Source organism: Galleria mellonella, unplaced genomic scaffold (genome assembly GCF_026898425.1).
Source record: "Galleria mellonella isolate WM207_F2 unplaced genomic scaffold, CSIRO_AGI_GalMel_v1 utg1267, whole genome shotgun sequence".
Classification (NCBI taxonomy): Eukaryota; Metazoa; Arthropoda; class Insecta; order Lepidoptera; family Pyralidae; genus Galleria; species Galleria mellonella.
This window is the reverse complement of record NW_026441987.1, coordinates 758,932-776,027: the sequence shown is the minus strand read 5'-3', so window position 1 is coordinate 776,027 and position 17,096 is coordinate 758,932. Positions and strand designations below refer to the sequence as shown.

At 31.5% G+C, this 17,096-nt stretch overlaps 1 protein-coding gene across 9 annotated transcripts in view; it reads right to left on the bottom strand.

Moving 5' to 3' along the window:
• The window catches only part of LOC113512279 (atrial natriuretic peptide receptor 1), a 369,824-nt gene that overhangs the window by 54,734 nt on the left and 297,994 nt on the right, over positions 1 to 17,096 (bottom strand). For all 9 annotated transcript variants that reach the window (XM_052900317.1, XM_052900303.1, XM_052900323.1 and 6 more), the window contains 3 exons: positions 7,988 to 8,135; positions 3,682 to 3,877; positions 2,489 to 2,580 (listed from right to left, as the gene is read on the bottom strand). In XM_052900317.1, the coding sequence (XP_052756277.1) occupies positions 2,489 to 2,580; positions 3,682 to 3,877; positions 7,988 to 8,135 (436 nt within the window). The remainder of the gene's footprint in view (positions 1 to 2,488; positions 2,581 to 3,681; positions 3,878 to 7,987; positions 8,136 to 17,096) is intronic.

The following is a 17,096-nucleotide window of genomic DNA, read 5'->3' as shown; positions in this document are numbered from 1 at the left end:
TATATATGTATCTCTATATGAAAGTGCTGAGTAACCGCAATCAGGGTCATTTATAATTCCGCTTATTCACTCAAAGCCGGAGGTCAAACCAAATAAAAAAAAAATGCTACTGACCACATACAAGTCTAATTGCCCTACGTCGTACAAAGAGGTATGATGTAATGTTCTTTATAACAGTTTAAATGTCATTGAACTTTACTTACAAGATCATCGTGGACAAAAAACTTAACATAAAAATCCATATCATAGTTTTAAATATATTGTAATCAGGGTAGTTTTTAACTTTAATTGAAAAAATACCAGTCTTATATCCTACGGTTTAAAGAGACATTGATTTGCAGTATACTGTCCTGAGAGAATTAAACCGACATAGAAAGGATATTCCGAAAGTTAGTTTTAATTATATTTATGTACATATTAATAACAAGCTGTCCTGGTTCTGTCCTTACCGCTACCTACAGGGATTAACCAGGTTATGTGGGAAAAGAAAAAGTGGAAAATTTGCGTTTTTTCAGTGATTTTCTTTTTCAATATTTCTCTTTATATTGACCTGATTTGTATTTCAACAAATATGTGAAAAAAATAGCCAATTTGGTCCAACCATTCCTTAATTTTGCGCTAAGCATCACATTTAGCGGTATATTTTGTATAAACAGAAAATAGAAAGATTTATTACCTATATGTTTAGATAAAGATAGGTATAATGTATGTCCGTGTGGGGAATGATAACGGAGTTACTCTTTTTAAAAACTTGATTTTTTCATGTTTGTTTGTATAGAATAAAATCAAAAACCATACATACATATCTGTCACGCCTGTTTCCCGTTAAAATACGCAAAAACAATGGAAGGCCAAATACTTCGATTCAAACAGATTTTTCGCTTCCTCTACATTTATAATTTTTTTCATACACGCTTGTTAATTACAGGTACTTTTAATTTGGCCCTTCTTCAGCACATTGCCGATTTCATGAATATACTGCCGTATAGGGCGACCCCTACCGACATCTCCATTCACTAGTGCTCCATAAGTCTCTCAAAAACTACTTAACTGATTTTAAACTCTTTCACCTATAAATAGCTGCATTATCAGCGAGTAACATGAGCAATATATTATTAAAAAAAAAAGTCGTGTGAAGTCGAGGCGAGTCGCTAGTGATATATCTTATGAAGTCATCGATTTAACACCTTTTTCTAGACATAAAGATGTTAGATATCTAACATCTTTATTTCTATCTATTAACAGTATATATCTATCTATCTTTCTAGATAGATAGATACTGTTTATTGTTTCCATAAGATTGCAATAGTAGACTTATTATAAATACAAAAAATTACAAGAAAAGATTAGACTGACAAAACCATGGACGGCCTTATATTATAAAAATGATCTCTTCCAGGAAATATTTGGATGGAAAAAAGTAATTATAAACAGTTTGACTGTCGGCACGAAAATCTGTTCGTGTTTTAAATAATAATGTGAATATATAAATGTACATTTTAGTTGCTGATACATACTTGAATAAATCCGCATATACATATAAATATATAAATACATATACATAGAGATACATATATATAAATAAAAATTCATACATATACGAACGATAATCCTTCCTACTAACAAATATGTTATAAATGTTTTTTAAATATAAAGATGTTTCTTACTCAGTCACGCGTAAAAACAGCTGAACGAATCTGATTAAATTTTTCTACATGGATGGATCTTGTTTACTCGGATTTTAACTCCTATGGGTAGGATGTGGCGATAAAGTTACAAGGCACTAAGGCATTACACTATAGTCCTCAAGTATGGCAAAGCATGAAGGTTACTATGGGTATCACAGAGTGTTATGTGACATTGTGAAGGGGAGGCGCTAACTTGTCTACCATTACAAGTTTCATAAAAAAATTACATGTAATAAATCATATATGTCCACCAATAAAAAATGCACCAGTCTTCGGAATTAGCGTGTTTTCATAAAACTTATAAAAGTGCAAGAAACAAGAGATGTAAATAAGGAAAGGGTCTTTGGAACTCGGTTTTCTCTGTATACCCTAAAAGAGGCTTGACGTTGAAATAGATATATTTACACTATTATGAATATTGAATAATATTGAAATATATGACGACCCCCCCACTAGATGGAGGGACGACCTGAAATGCGTTGCAGGGAGTCAGTGGATGCAGGTGGCTCAGGACCGTTCTTTATGGCAGTCTATGTATCTATATCTATAAACTTATGTCCAGCAATGGACGGATAATGGCTGAAATGATGATAATGACGATGATAAATATTGAATACTAAAATTTACAAGAAAAAGAAGATAAAAGATTACATGCAGACAAACTCGCGAAAAACTACGAGTTAGGATTAAATATAGTTGCATTTCACTTTGCATCAGGTAAGTCCCAAGGTTCTTTTGTTTGTTATTACCAATAGAATCAATACAATACCAAACGGTAAAGCGAAACAGTGTTCACTGACCTGAAATTTACTTGTTTCGGGATTCATATCCAGAAGCGAATACGAAGCAACCCTGTCCCCGTTCCCATCGATTATAACTTCGCCGGTGATACCTGAAAAACAATAAGATTATACGTACTTTATTTTAAACGGGTTCGTGTATTTTATAACCGAATTTAAAAAAGTAAAGAGTACCAAGGGTAAAAAAGAGACCTGTTTGCCATTCTGAGTTTGCATAAGAAAATTCGGTTGTATTTTTTTTTATTTTTCTTACCTCAGAAGTTCGTCATTTATAAACCGATTCATAAAGTTTTTTTTTTTTTTTATTGAATTGATATACTTTCAGATTGGTCCAATAGAAATTTCATCTCATGGAATTCAGTAGTTTGGTTTTTATATCGAAATAACTGATTTTGTTATGATTGAAGACTTAAACTGAAATGATACTCCATCTGAGCTATTTGCGGAATAACAGTAAGTGATGATAGGTAAGAATAAAGTCCTATTCAGTTAGTTAATCGCAGCAAGTTCATTAGGAACTAACCACGACAGTTTCCAGGAAACGCAACGGGGAGGATAAATAAAGTAAAAAAAAAACGACTAGAAATATTGTTCAATAAAATGCTCATCGTTGTAAAACGTAAATTATACATACGACTAATAACCCAAATCTAATTAACTAAACTCTTTTTGTGTCAGAGCTTTGTTATTTTGAATGTAATGAGTGACGATTTTAATATGGAAACTAAAAAGGTTCGTAGACGGTCAAGCAACTTTATTTTAGTTCAAATATAGCGCATTTAATCATCTTCCATAATTTCTGATGCTAAATTTAAGTAAATTAGTCTAGATTTAAGTAACTGATGCAGAACTCGCATTGGACTTTTTTTCTAAAGCGAATTCTATATCAGTCAGTATGTTTGATTTTCTATTTAGGTAAACATATTTATTATATTAGGCGTTAACTGTCTTCTATTAAACATGTGCCTCCCCCATAAGGGAGGTCTTGTCAGTAACTGCCAATATTTGGCATGCGGGTGAGCAACCGTAGTTAGGCTTTAGTAATGTCGCCCCTTATGACAACCACGGGAAAAGCAGGGATGGTCCATTCTATTTCGAAATAAATAACTTAGTAATTTTTCAAGCAGCAATATGGTATATATTGTTAAATATAAAACCAAAAACTACCTATGTCTGTAATTTCGAATACAAACCTTGAAATGTCCTATTCCACATGTTCTTAATAACTGCAGCGCCATCTAGCGGTCCTTTGCTATCCGCTTCTCTCAGAGTGTCGTTTAGTGCTAATGCATACAGAAGTACTGCATCATAGAATGCTCCCACGAAGGTCGACACCACTTCGCCTTTTCCGAATGTGTAATTATATTTTGTAGCCGCCAACTCCTTAACCTGGAGAATATAAACTCGTTAATATATTTTATTGAAATATACAATAAAGTAAAGCAGAAGGTATTGTTAATAGCGGGGATATTAGTCCCCATTGCTAGCAATATATACTATCAGCTTCCGCGCGATTCCCTCTGTAAACTATCATGATTAATTTCTGACAAATTCGTCAAGTAGTGTCGACTGACCAGCTTTCATCCTCATCTATCATCACTCACTGGTTTTCCGCCAGCGTAAACTAACAGCACAGGCGGAGTTCCAATATCATTATTATCTATAAAAAAATACTTAGAATGCCAAACGAGCTGACGATCCACCTGATGGAAAATACCTCATTGCCTATAAACATGACAATTTATTTTCATTAATATATATATATATATATATATATATACACACACACACACACACACACACACACACACACATATATATATATATATATATATATATATATATATATATATACATAGTTGTTGTATGTTTATAAATACACTATGGTTTCCACTTTACACTTATGCATTGTCTCATTCCTGAAGACTATATATTATGTTTTTATAACTACACTATTATTGCCTAAAATATACCATCTCAGGTCAGATATCGTATACTGTCTACGTAGGCGGGGTTACATTTCACAACCTTTTAAAACAAGTCCCATTAAATTAATTCAATTAAAATTGTATTATTTTGTGTAATGGTCAACTAAGAATATAAAGGGTCACTAATACATTATCCCCATTATATACCCGTACCCAAAATGTACCAAGTAAATAAAGCGGTTTACTTAAAATACATTAAATTCAACTTTCTTGGAAAACGTTGTTTAATTTTATAAATATTATGGGAAAGTTTCCAGTAATTATACCCTCGACCTGACCGTTTTTTATTTACCTTTTTTTCTTATAAAACCCGGTACGGTAAATATTGATTTATTATTTACTCATCTCCTGGGTATTTCTAATTCTACTAATTATGCGTTTTTTTATGTAAGCTCTGTTAAACAATATTTATTCAGGACATGACTATAGAGAATACATTCTATTTATAAAATATTCTGTTAATATATATATATATATATATATATATATATATATATATATATATATATATATATATATATATATATATATATATATATATATTCCTTTATATTTATGTATATATTACTTATTTTGTGCAACTATATATTATTCGATGTTATTTTCTTTATCTATTCCAATAATTAAGTACGTTCGTGATTCACTCTTCATCCCAAAGGCTGACTGAAGCTACTAGCATTAAATCTGCCTTTTGTACCTTAATCTATTATCGTCAATAAAGTTATTTAAAAAAAAGAAAGTATTATAATGTTTGTGGGTACATCACTAATGTGTGACAATTGTAAAATGTGTACCTACCTCTCAACCAGGATTTGTCAGTCTGTTGCCGACATTTAAACGTATAGCATATTAACTGTATATATTTGAAACTATATCCCTAAACTATATATATTTAATAACAAACTCACGTTCTTATTTATAATATTAGTTATGGCAGGACAAACTTCTATAGAATGAATAAGGAATCTACCCTTCACCAATTTGTATAATAAACATATTTTTTCTTGTGGAAAAAATGTATTTGTGAAAATTTGATGGCAACATTCGAATGTTGCCATCATAGTGAGCATAGTACTTGACTTGCCTTTTCACTTGACACTTGACATTTCCCAGTAAAATGCGGGCAAGTCGAGAGTTGAGCAGATTTGAATTCAACGACGGAGTGATTCAAGTACCACCGTCTTTCGGATTAATTAGGTTTGTTTTTGTGACTCCTGAACAGACGTGAATGTACGAGACAAGAGAGTGAATGAAACAAAAGATGTATATAAGGATAGAAGCAAATGCATGAGACTTTGAGTGAAGATATATAAGTGTTTTTAGTACTTTTCATCATACATCACCACGCCAAATTAATTTACTAAAACACTTTTTCTTATTGTTTATAATATAGGTATAGTAAGATTTCCTCAAGGTTGGTAACACACACGTGACACCTCTAGTGTTGCAAGTATCTGTTGTCTACAGTGACTATTTATTATCATACGGGCTGCATGTTTGTTTGCTACCTTTGTAGTATAAAATATATAATTATATATAACTTTTAAATAAGCACTGTAAAAATAGGTATATTTTTATTTATTTATTTATTTTTTTAAATTAACAATTAGTTTTAGATTATATAAATAAGGCGTGTAAAAAACGTTTCAATCTTTAGTCAGCCGAACGTCAAATTAGCTAAAATATGTTTTTTTAAATCAAAACAAACGTATTTTTTTCGGTATTCCAGGACTAATGATTATTACTTATAAGTAATTGGATTTAAAAAAATGCAGATTTTTTAATTAGAATTGGTAGTTATTTTTCTGATATAATATAAATATATAAATGACTAGCACTTCAATATACGTTTATTAGTTAAAATGGCGACTTTTTACAATAGTTTAAAAACGAAAACCTAATTTATGTCTTTACTCAGATATAAACAAAGTGTCCAGTAAAGATAAGTATTATTACGAATTATTATTGACTATCTAACTCTTTTAAATATATTTTAAACATTTTATTATTATTTTTCAATTTAAACTTATAATATATTTTGTCCCATATACTTAGTAATAAATTTATTTATATTATGGTAACCCTATTCTCGCATCATGAATAAAAAAGAAACCTGCTTTTAGTGAAGCATTTGTATGAAGATACTCTATCTATATAATCTAAGTAATAAATATACTAAAGTTCATTACAACAAGATGCAGTAATTACAAAAGTGTCGCAAATAGACCAATAGACGTAAGTTCAGTCTAAATAAATAACATAAAAAAAAATTTTTCAACTAAACCATTCCTACTTATTGTTCCAGCTGCTAAACTATTAGAATATCTAAATTATAATCAGTAAAAGCTAGTTACTTGTCTTCTTATAAGAAATATGTATGTATTTAATGCGTGTGGAGTAAGAATAACTTCATGATTTATGAATCCAGTTTCAGGAGACGACGTCGTATCTTAGGTTATGGACCGTTTATATTTATTCAGGTACATGTCTTTCTGTACCTAAGCTTCACCTTCATGTCTACCGTCTTTATTTGAAAAAATTCTGAGACACGAGACAATGTAAGGTATTTTCTCTTATCTTACAAAATATTTACAAAACTCCACACGATATTTTCATGTCTAGACCTACCTAGTACATATATTTAAATACCAGCTTTTACCGGCGACTTCATCCGCGTAACCGGAATGATAAATTACCTATATCTTTCTCCAACTGTATATCAAGTCTATATTGTATACCAAATTTTATAATAAATGATTAAGTTGTTAAGGTGCCAACAGGTAACAAATAAACTCACTTTTATATTTATAATATTTAAGTTATATAATTATTAGTTATATAGTTATAAATCTATATATTTAGTAAGGTTTTAAGGCGGTTTTAAAACTAAATAACATTGTCTGCCAGTCAAGCTTTGAAAAAACAGAAAATATACCATAAAATTACCTGCACTCTAGACAAAAAAATATTTATTAAGAGTGTTTATACTGATGGTTGATAATATCCACTAATCTATCGATTTAAAAAAAAAAAACAAATTTCATTATTTGAGAATCATGTAAGAGTTATCTATTTATATCTAAGGGTACTTTTCAACTCAAGATTACGGGTCCAGATTGACCCTGAAACTAATAAAGCTATCTGGACCAAATAACATGCAAGTAAGTTATTACATTTAAATATAATGTATACTTATGAAACATTTAACAATATAAATATATATTATTTTTAATACTTAACTATTAAAATAACAATTTCTAATCGTAACCAAAATGGTTTCTTATAAAGTAGTTTTTTGTTTCGTCGTCCCATACATATCTTGATGGAAACAAAATAATATAACGGACGTCTGTTTCCAATAATACAATACCGCAGTTAGCCTTTAGAGATGTTTTAAGAGGGACGCTGTTGTGCATCCTTTGCCCTCCCTTAGTCGCTTCTTACGACATCCACGGGAAAGGAAGGGGTGGCCTATTCTATGCCAGGGCCATACGACAAAAAAATAGATTACCTGATCAGAAAATTCATGATATTCTTTCTTTTCTGGTGCAGGGCTGGTGACGGTGAGGACAGCGCTGTACGCGCGTTTGGCTCTCTCGTTCCTCTCATCTGTATCACCTTCAACTTTCCACGGCTCCTTCGATGACGCCGATGCCAAACTGCAAAATGTACATATAGTGTCAAGAAAAATAAGGTACAAAAGTTGTCTGCTTATACACTATTGCTCTAATCATGATTCTGTCGTAAAGTTGCTTGCAGGGTTTTAATAATAATAATATTTCTTTATTTATAGATTACAAAGATCCATTTTTGTTAGTAACAATTGACTTAAACTATGTTAGTAGAAAAAAAAATACAAAATTCATTTTATGGCCCCTATAATAATTTTGACCCACAATGAGAGGATCGGGCTATCGTATTTATTACATAATGCCCTCAGAATGCTGTTACTGCTGCCACGCAATCGGTATAAAAGAGATGCGATCCGTTTGCGTCTGATGGCATAGAAGCCATTTGTCCATGCCGCTGCAAACATTGTGGATGCACTACAAAAACGTGGCAGCCGCAACAATACCCTGAAAACATTATTGTATTGAATACGCAGATGTATATGTATATATAAATATGTATGCCCGCTGTGTATAGTCAACCCACAGGCTGCTCGTGTAAAAAGATTGGCAATATGTCTTGAACAATTTTATTTTGACTTCAGTCGAGCAACGAGCAAACCTGCGAGCCAACATATTACCTCTTACAGCCAGCGCCCTGCGTTCACGTTCAATGTCAGCGTTATCTTTCAAGTCATCGGTAATAATATGTCCTAGATATTTAAACTGAGTCACTCTATTAAGAGGAACACCATTCAGAAGAATTGGCGGGATTTGTGGATTCTTACCACCAAGACCGAAATACATAAATTAACTTTTTTGTGTATTATATTTTAGACCATGTTTTTCAGCATATTTTTCACACACGCTTAGCAATTTACGTAAAGCTCTGATTGATGGACTCAGCAGCACCATGTCGTCAGCGTAACTCAAGTTATTTACAGCAATCCCGTCTATGTAACAGCCCGCATGCATGCGTTTTACTTTATTTTAAAGAATTTGATCATAATCACATCACATCAGCCGTTAATTGTCCACTGTTGAACATACGCCTCCCCCATAAGGGGGAATTTTACCATTAGTTGCCTTGCTTGGCAGATGGGTTAGTAACCGCGGATAGGTTTTGGTGATGTTTTAAGAGATACGCTACTGCTCATCTCTAAACTTTTAAATTCCCTTAGTCGTCTCTTATAACGCCCACGGAAAAGAAAGGGGTGGTCCGTTCTACGCCGGGACCACAAGGCAGAATGAACAAGTATGGGATAAGGCAGTGATATTATAGAGTGCAGTGATATAATAAGGTAAAGATGCAGGACATGAGGGGTAGAATGTGTTCCACCGGTTATTCTGTGACGCTCGTGTGCTATTCATGTCGAGAGACGACGGGTTATTTTATTTTTATTTATTTAAACTTCAATGGGCAATTATATAATGTAAGTAAGTGTACATATGGCGAACTTAACATCTAATGGCGTTCTATATCTGTCAACCATAAGGCAAGCTGAAAATCGGTTATCACTTTCAATAGACTGGCCGTTATTTGCCATTATGAATTGAATAAAAAAAATTGTCTCAATGTAATTTTTTTTTTATTTTTTTTAGGCGACGTGCTGATTAAGGGTCAAATTAAAAGTACCCGTAACCGGCGAGCGTGTATGAAAAGATTGATGAATGTGGAAGAAGCGAAAGAGGTTTGTTTGAATCGAAGCATTTGGCGTTCCATTGTTTCTGCATACCCTAACGAGAGATAGGCGTGACAGATATGTATGTATATATGTATGTATGTATAATTTTACCTTTCAGTTCTACCACACCACAGATAGTTCAACCGTTTAGTTCTACTATTTGCAGAACAATTAAAAGCACTGAACGAATTTGACCTAATTTGTAGAAAGGGTTCTTATTTTAAATTAGTTCATTTTATTTCGACTTGAACGGAAATGCGCTGTATCATGTTTACCAATAAGTTTTAAATTTGGAATTGAAAATAACATAATTATTTTAAATTATTCTCTATTCAATCGATGGGTAATAGACCGTTGCAGTGATAATTTCAGTCCTCGATTATAATATGAAATTTGCATTTTTTTTACTCAAATGGGTACATAATTTGTTTACTCAAATTTTGAATTATCGGTACTATACTTTGCTCATTATCATTCTTTTTACTATACCACCATCATGATATTTAAGGAATCTAAAGCTATAATTAGCAAGCTCTCGTAATTATAATTGATACTTTGTTAATACTCATTGAATAAGTCTCGTATAAATATAAGTAGTCGTAATATATATTTAATATAATGTTTACGCTGTTATATAATAAAAATATAGTACGAATAAATTGCCCGAAAAATAAACGTGTCATAACTTCTGGCTTATATAAGTGTCGTACGCAGTACCTTTATATTACGCCTTTATATTATCATAACATTTGATTTTATTTTACGGAACCTAGACGTGTTAAAAAAGGATTAGTAAACAAAGTATCTAGATTTACAAATAAATGAACTTGTAAAAATATAAGCATCAATAACATGAACATTGAAAATTAGACTCTATGTCCTTTAATTTAGGTGTAGTACCAAATAATGAAATTCCAGTCTTTCCTTTTTCAATTTTAGTTTAGTGCAAACTTTTAAAAAGAATTCTAAGAGCATTCTTTTGTTTCTCGCCAATACTCGTTGTTATTTTAGTTATTTATAGACTAAATATGAACTATCTGAAAAGCTCTAGATAGAACATAGAATCAAGAATTTAACATAGATTTATTTAAGCTTTTATTCTACTATTTATTCTAATAGTCTAACTACACAAATTGTACAGACGATCTGATAAATATAATGGTTATTCAATACGGAACTAAACCGTTAAAAAGAATTATCTAATTCAATTTTAAATCTAAAAGTACACAGAAAATTTGTCATCCAATTGAGAATCTTTTATTTTTTAAAGTTTCTTCAGGATCGGCAACGCGCGCGTAATACCTCTGGTATTGCAGGCGTTCATAGACTACGGTAACCGCTTATCATCAGGTGGGCCGTATGCTTGTTTGCCACCTCAGTGTAATAAAAAAAAATGTATTTTTATTATACTTTAAAAAACAGCTTCAACCTGACACATCATGTTTTTATTCAATAAAAACAATTTACAATAAATATTTCATTCAATTTGTTATCTAAAGGTATTCTTGTATATCATAGTATTCAGAAAGAAGTCTCTCAAAGCAAGATTCATTATAATCAAAGTGCAAGTATTAAATGCTATTATAGCATCTAAATTCTTGTAGTATTTTTTGCTTAAACACAAACGTGACAAAATTATAATAAAGACAATTTCTTGTCAGGTTGAAATCATTATATTAACAATAGATAACTCTTTTGTATGCAGATAACAGAATTTTCTTTTGTATTCACAAATTGTGCAGGTATGTATGATAATCTATATATTTTACTAGCTGTATCTCGCGACTTTACCTGCTTGAATCAGTATATAAAGTATCCGATGTGCTGACTTAGGATATGAACAAATTCCATTTAAATTCGTTTAAAAGTTTTTGTGTGAATGAGTTACAAACAACAAGAGGGAGACTTTGTACAAAAGTCGTTTGCTTGGGCACCTCTACCCAATACGTGTTTCTACCGTGAAGCAGTTGTATTTGCATGACTGTATTTCAGTTTAAAGGATGGGATATGGCAATGAATTTACAAGGTAATGCGATATAGCACCTGAGCCCTCAGGAATGGCAACGCATGGAAAGTACCATGAGTGAAACAGTATATTCTGTTATGTCCATGGTACTACTCATATCTATAGGTGACGCTTACCACTTTACATTAGGTGGGCCGTCAGCTTGTTTGCCATTCTAAGTTGCATAAAAAAAAACCATCTATCCATCCAAAAAACAAACTTTCCCATTTATAACGTTAATTGGATAATACCAAGTATGGCAACAAGTTGACGGTCTGCCTGATGGAAAGTGGTAACCATCGTCTATAGACATGAACAATGGATATTAGAGAATGTCATTGGTAATCTTTCTGCTTTGCTATTTGAAGACTATGGTTTTATGACTTATTCTGTAATTTCATTGCTATATAAAAGCCTTCAAATCGAAATACAGCCTTGCAAGTACAGCTGATTCATAGTAGAAACATGATGAGAAAAAAGATGCCCAAGTTGACTACTTTTATACTACCAGAGGGAGATCTTTACTGTTCAATTAGAATATATTCTTCTTTATCTCATTCTTTATTTTCTTCTTTTTTGAAACAACTTCAAACTTATGGTGAATAAGAGTCTTCTGGGTAAGCGCACTCCATTCTTGATATTATCAACACTTACTATCAGGTAAGTTAAGATCAAGCGCAAACCAATCTTATAACAAAAAAAAAAAAACTTAGAATGGTAAACAAGCTGAATAAGCTGATGGCCCATCTGATGGAAAATGATAACTATCGCCTATGGACATGAACAGCACCTGCGATTCAAACTATGGTGACATTTGACAAAGGAACATATCTCCGTATACAAACACATATTTATATGTGCATAAAATATAATTTATTCATGCAATAGTAGCAGCTATGAACCACACAGTTTTTATATAAAATGTCTGGGGTTAGTTCTATTCTAACGGGCAAGGATATATCAAGAAGTGTCTATCATTTGTTAAGTTTCAGCATAAAATATACACATAAACGTTCACGTAGGCGTACTTCTCGATCTTTGAATCCTATTCTCATCTCTAATTCAAATATGTAAACATTTACAAGGCAAACGCCATATTTTCGTTGGGAGATTTAAAGCGACAGGACGACAGATGCTACCTTCCTCAACTCTTGGGTACGAAATTAAAAAAAAACAATAATTAAAAACAACAATAATATTTAGCAACATTTACAATAGCTTAACACTCGGTATACGCTGAGCCACGTTCGTCCAAACCGCAATAAAATAATAAGAATCACATACAAAGTTACGTGACTATGATGCAAATACGCGATGACGGTTTATAAAACTATATCTGGATAAATAAGTACATAAATAGAATTATAACACTGGCTGGCAAACGATGTAGTCATAGATAAAATAATAATTATAATTTTTATGGCAGTCTAAACGAGTCTAGAAACATGTCATGTTTTTTTTTCTGGTCCTTTACATATACAACCTGTGTCACTTTTAAAAATCCTTATTTATATTTATTTATTTTCGTTATAATTAAAATACATTTGGTTATATATATAATTGCATAGATATCTATTTTTTTTTTATGTAATTTATAATGGAAAACCAACTGACGGCCCACCTGAAGGAAATTAGTAACCGTCGCCTACAGACATGATCAGTACCATGGACATAACAGAGTATGTTGAGTCACTTACGATACCCCTCATGTGTAAAAAAATATTTAATTAGAAGCTTCAACGTTGTTATTTGAATACACCAACGGGACTTTTTGTCCCTGGTCATGTCTTGATCACAGCGTGGTGCAATCCACGTCGAAACGTCGACCATAAAGAAGTAGAACAGAACCTCTGTCTCATTTGTGTTTCAACCGTGAAGCAGCTGTGTTTGCATGCCTGTGTTTCAGTTTGAAGGGTGGAATATGGCGTGAATTTACTGGGTACAGAGAAATAACACCCGAGTCCTAACGAATAGCAACGCATGGGGGGTATCATGGGCGAAACAGTATACTCTATTATGTCCATGGTACTGCTCATGTCTATAGGCGACGGTTACCACTTTCCATCAGGTGGGCCATCAACTTGTTTGCTAATCTAAGTTGTATATAAAAAAAGCAGGTATATGGATACTATTTTCCTGCAAAATTTTCCATCGCGCTAAGTCCCAATAGTGTATTCAAATATACTCGTATGTAAACAATTAGAAAGTTTAAAATTAACTTTTGGAATTATTGTCATTTAATTTATTATTTTAATTTTAATAAATCTTTATTGATTTTTAAATTAGATTTAATTACATTATTAATTTGTCAGTAGATGCAGAAGGCTCAGAGCTGTTACTCATGGCATTCTATTGAGAAACCTATATTTAGCAATGGAAAGATAATGGCTGTGATAATAATGATATTATTATTAATCTTAATATAATTAATTATAAAAAAATCAAAAAGAGAATATTGCGTTGGTTTGACCATATGAAGAGAATGGATGAAAGAAAGATTATGAAAGACGTTTATCGAGCAAGAATAAATGGAGATGTCGGTAGGGAGCGTTCTAGATGGGCATATGTCCCAAATAGGCGACATGCTAAAAAAGGTTCAAATTTAAAGTACCCGTACCCGGCGAACGTGTGTGAAAAGATTGATGAATGTGGAGGAAGCGAAAGAAGCTTGTTTGAATGCCTACCCTAATCGGAGACAGGCGTGAGGAGACAGGCGTGACAGATATGTATGTATGTATTTCAGGCATTTATAATGAGAAATAACTACAGTTTGTTTTAATGCTATTTAATTTAATATGATATTATTTATAATATATATATATATATATATATATATATATATATATATATATATATATATATATATATATATATATATATATATATATATATATATATATATATATATATATATATATATATATAATAAAAAATCATCAATGTCTATCATATGGGCTAACAGCTCATTTGGCATTTTAAGTATCATAAAAAAATCCCTGATTCACAGCAGAGCGTAAGGAGAATTCACAATTGTTGATCATGACATTTAAGATTAGCTCCCTCATAAAATCCATATCGTATATATTAACGTAAGACTGCTGCGTTTCGCTAAATATTAACGGATGTTACTGGATAAATTTATAATGCTTACAATAAAGGTTGTTACATACAACAGGCACTTTGTAGTTGATTTATTCCTAGGATAAAACTTAAAAGAAAATATTATACTGATTTAAATTTCATTATGACCTTATGTGATATTGGTACGTCTATTATGTTATGGGTAACATCATTTTATTTCACCCTTTCTTTCCCGTGATAGTCATAAGTGGTGTCTAACGGAACTTAATATTTGAGGAATGGGCAGCATCGTCCCTCTTAAAAAGCCTAGCTGTAGTTGCCAACCCACCTGACAAATGTAGAAACCATTGACAAAACCATTTTTGTATTGTGAAAAAATCTTTGTATTGTAAAATCTTTATTTTACATAATTCATACTGAATACATTAAAAGATTTAATATACTCGCACAACAGCGGACTTATCCCATAAAGGGATCTCTTACAGTCAACCTTTGAGAAGATGAAACAAAACTATAGATTGTACAAGGGTAATAACTGCACAGCTAAAGACTAAATAATACCCAGTAAAAAATTTAATATATAATACATTAAAAACTTCTTATGGAGGAGATCTATGTTCAGTAGTGGACAGTTAACGGCTGATATGATGATGATGATGATGATAATTTATTTGATGACTACTGGTAAGTGATGTGATAGGATCATCAGTAACGGCTACCTAATAAAACCTATAAATCTGAAGGTGCATTGTTACACTGTATTGCATCTACGTGTTCCTATAATTTGTAATTCTCAAGCTAACAAATTGCTCCAATAAATGCATTACGCTGCTGCACTTTACTTGTTAAATGACATTTTAGAATAAAATGCAGATCTCTTTAGCTATTATCTGACGGAGTTTTTAACAGCTGAAATGCTTATTAACATATTACTGTAAAATTTAAAAAATAAAATACCATATAAAATAAAATAACATGTAACGTAAGATATGATGCTTTAAAACATCGTGTCTATATAGGTGGAACTTTAGATGTTTATCGACCGTAAACGCCAGCAAATTACACGTTAATTACATGCAACTAAAACTGCAGTAACTATTAATGCACTTCAAGATCTTGCCAGTTTTACAATTTTCAACGCCTGTAAAATATCTTGGGTCATAATATCAATTTACCATTAAATAATTTTATTTGCTTGATATATTTCATAGCAAATATTAAATGTTGTAAAATTTCAGTACCTGATTATAAAAATATAAAAATAGAATTAAATTAAAAATCGATGAATAGATCATAAGATTAGAACTTGTAGAATCAAATAGTTTTAGATAAAAAGAGTAACAGAAGAACAATACATGGTATCATGTCTATAAGCGGCAGTTACAACTTACCATCAGGTGGGTCGTCAGCTTGTTTGCAATTCTAAATTGCATAAAAAAACGCAATAAATGTTTAACGGATGCAATTGAGCGATTAAACTCTAAGAATAGTTATAGTCTCAGTATGTTTACACTAATCAACAGTTTAGAAAAAAAAAATAGATGGAGAATGATGATTCACTTGCTTAATTTTAAATTATAACTAATTCTACAAGATCGGTCTTTTTTTTTTTAATAACACAAGCAGAATTAAGTACAAACACGTCTTGGACTCCATGTCCAGTAATGAACAGTTTACGACTAACGTACGCAAAAAGTAGAGATAAAATTCAAGAATAAAATTATACAAACATTTTATTACATAATTACAATTTGGTAAATAAATGTTTAGACTTTTTAGACCAATAATTTATACTTAAGTGATAACTCTTAATTAAAAGTCATGTACGTAAAATCGATGAGAAGCTAGTTCATATATTTTTAAATGACTTTTAAAAAAGAGGATGTTTTAATATTCTTTTTTAACAAGCGGATATTATCTACTTTCGTCTTGGCCTCGTTATATTTTTTATCCAGATTATCTTATAAATTTTTTCAATTATTAAGAAATAAGAAATTTCACAAAAAAAAAAATACCAACATGAAATATTTGCTCAGCAAAATCTTAAATAATTAAGATTGTGCACAATAAAGTTATTAGACAAACAGAACCCCTTCACGTCCCCCTCAAGGCTCCTCTTCAAGGAAATTTCTGTATTGGATTAACCAATTATCTATCCCAACATAGTTGATGTTTGTATACAATACCCAATTAATGAAGTAATTAACCACAAGACGCCTAACGACACAGCTATAGATAGAA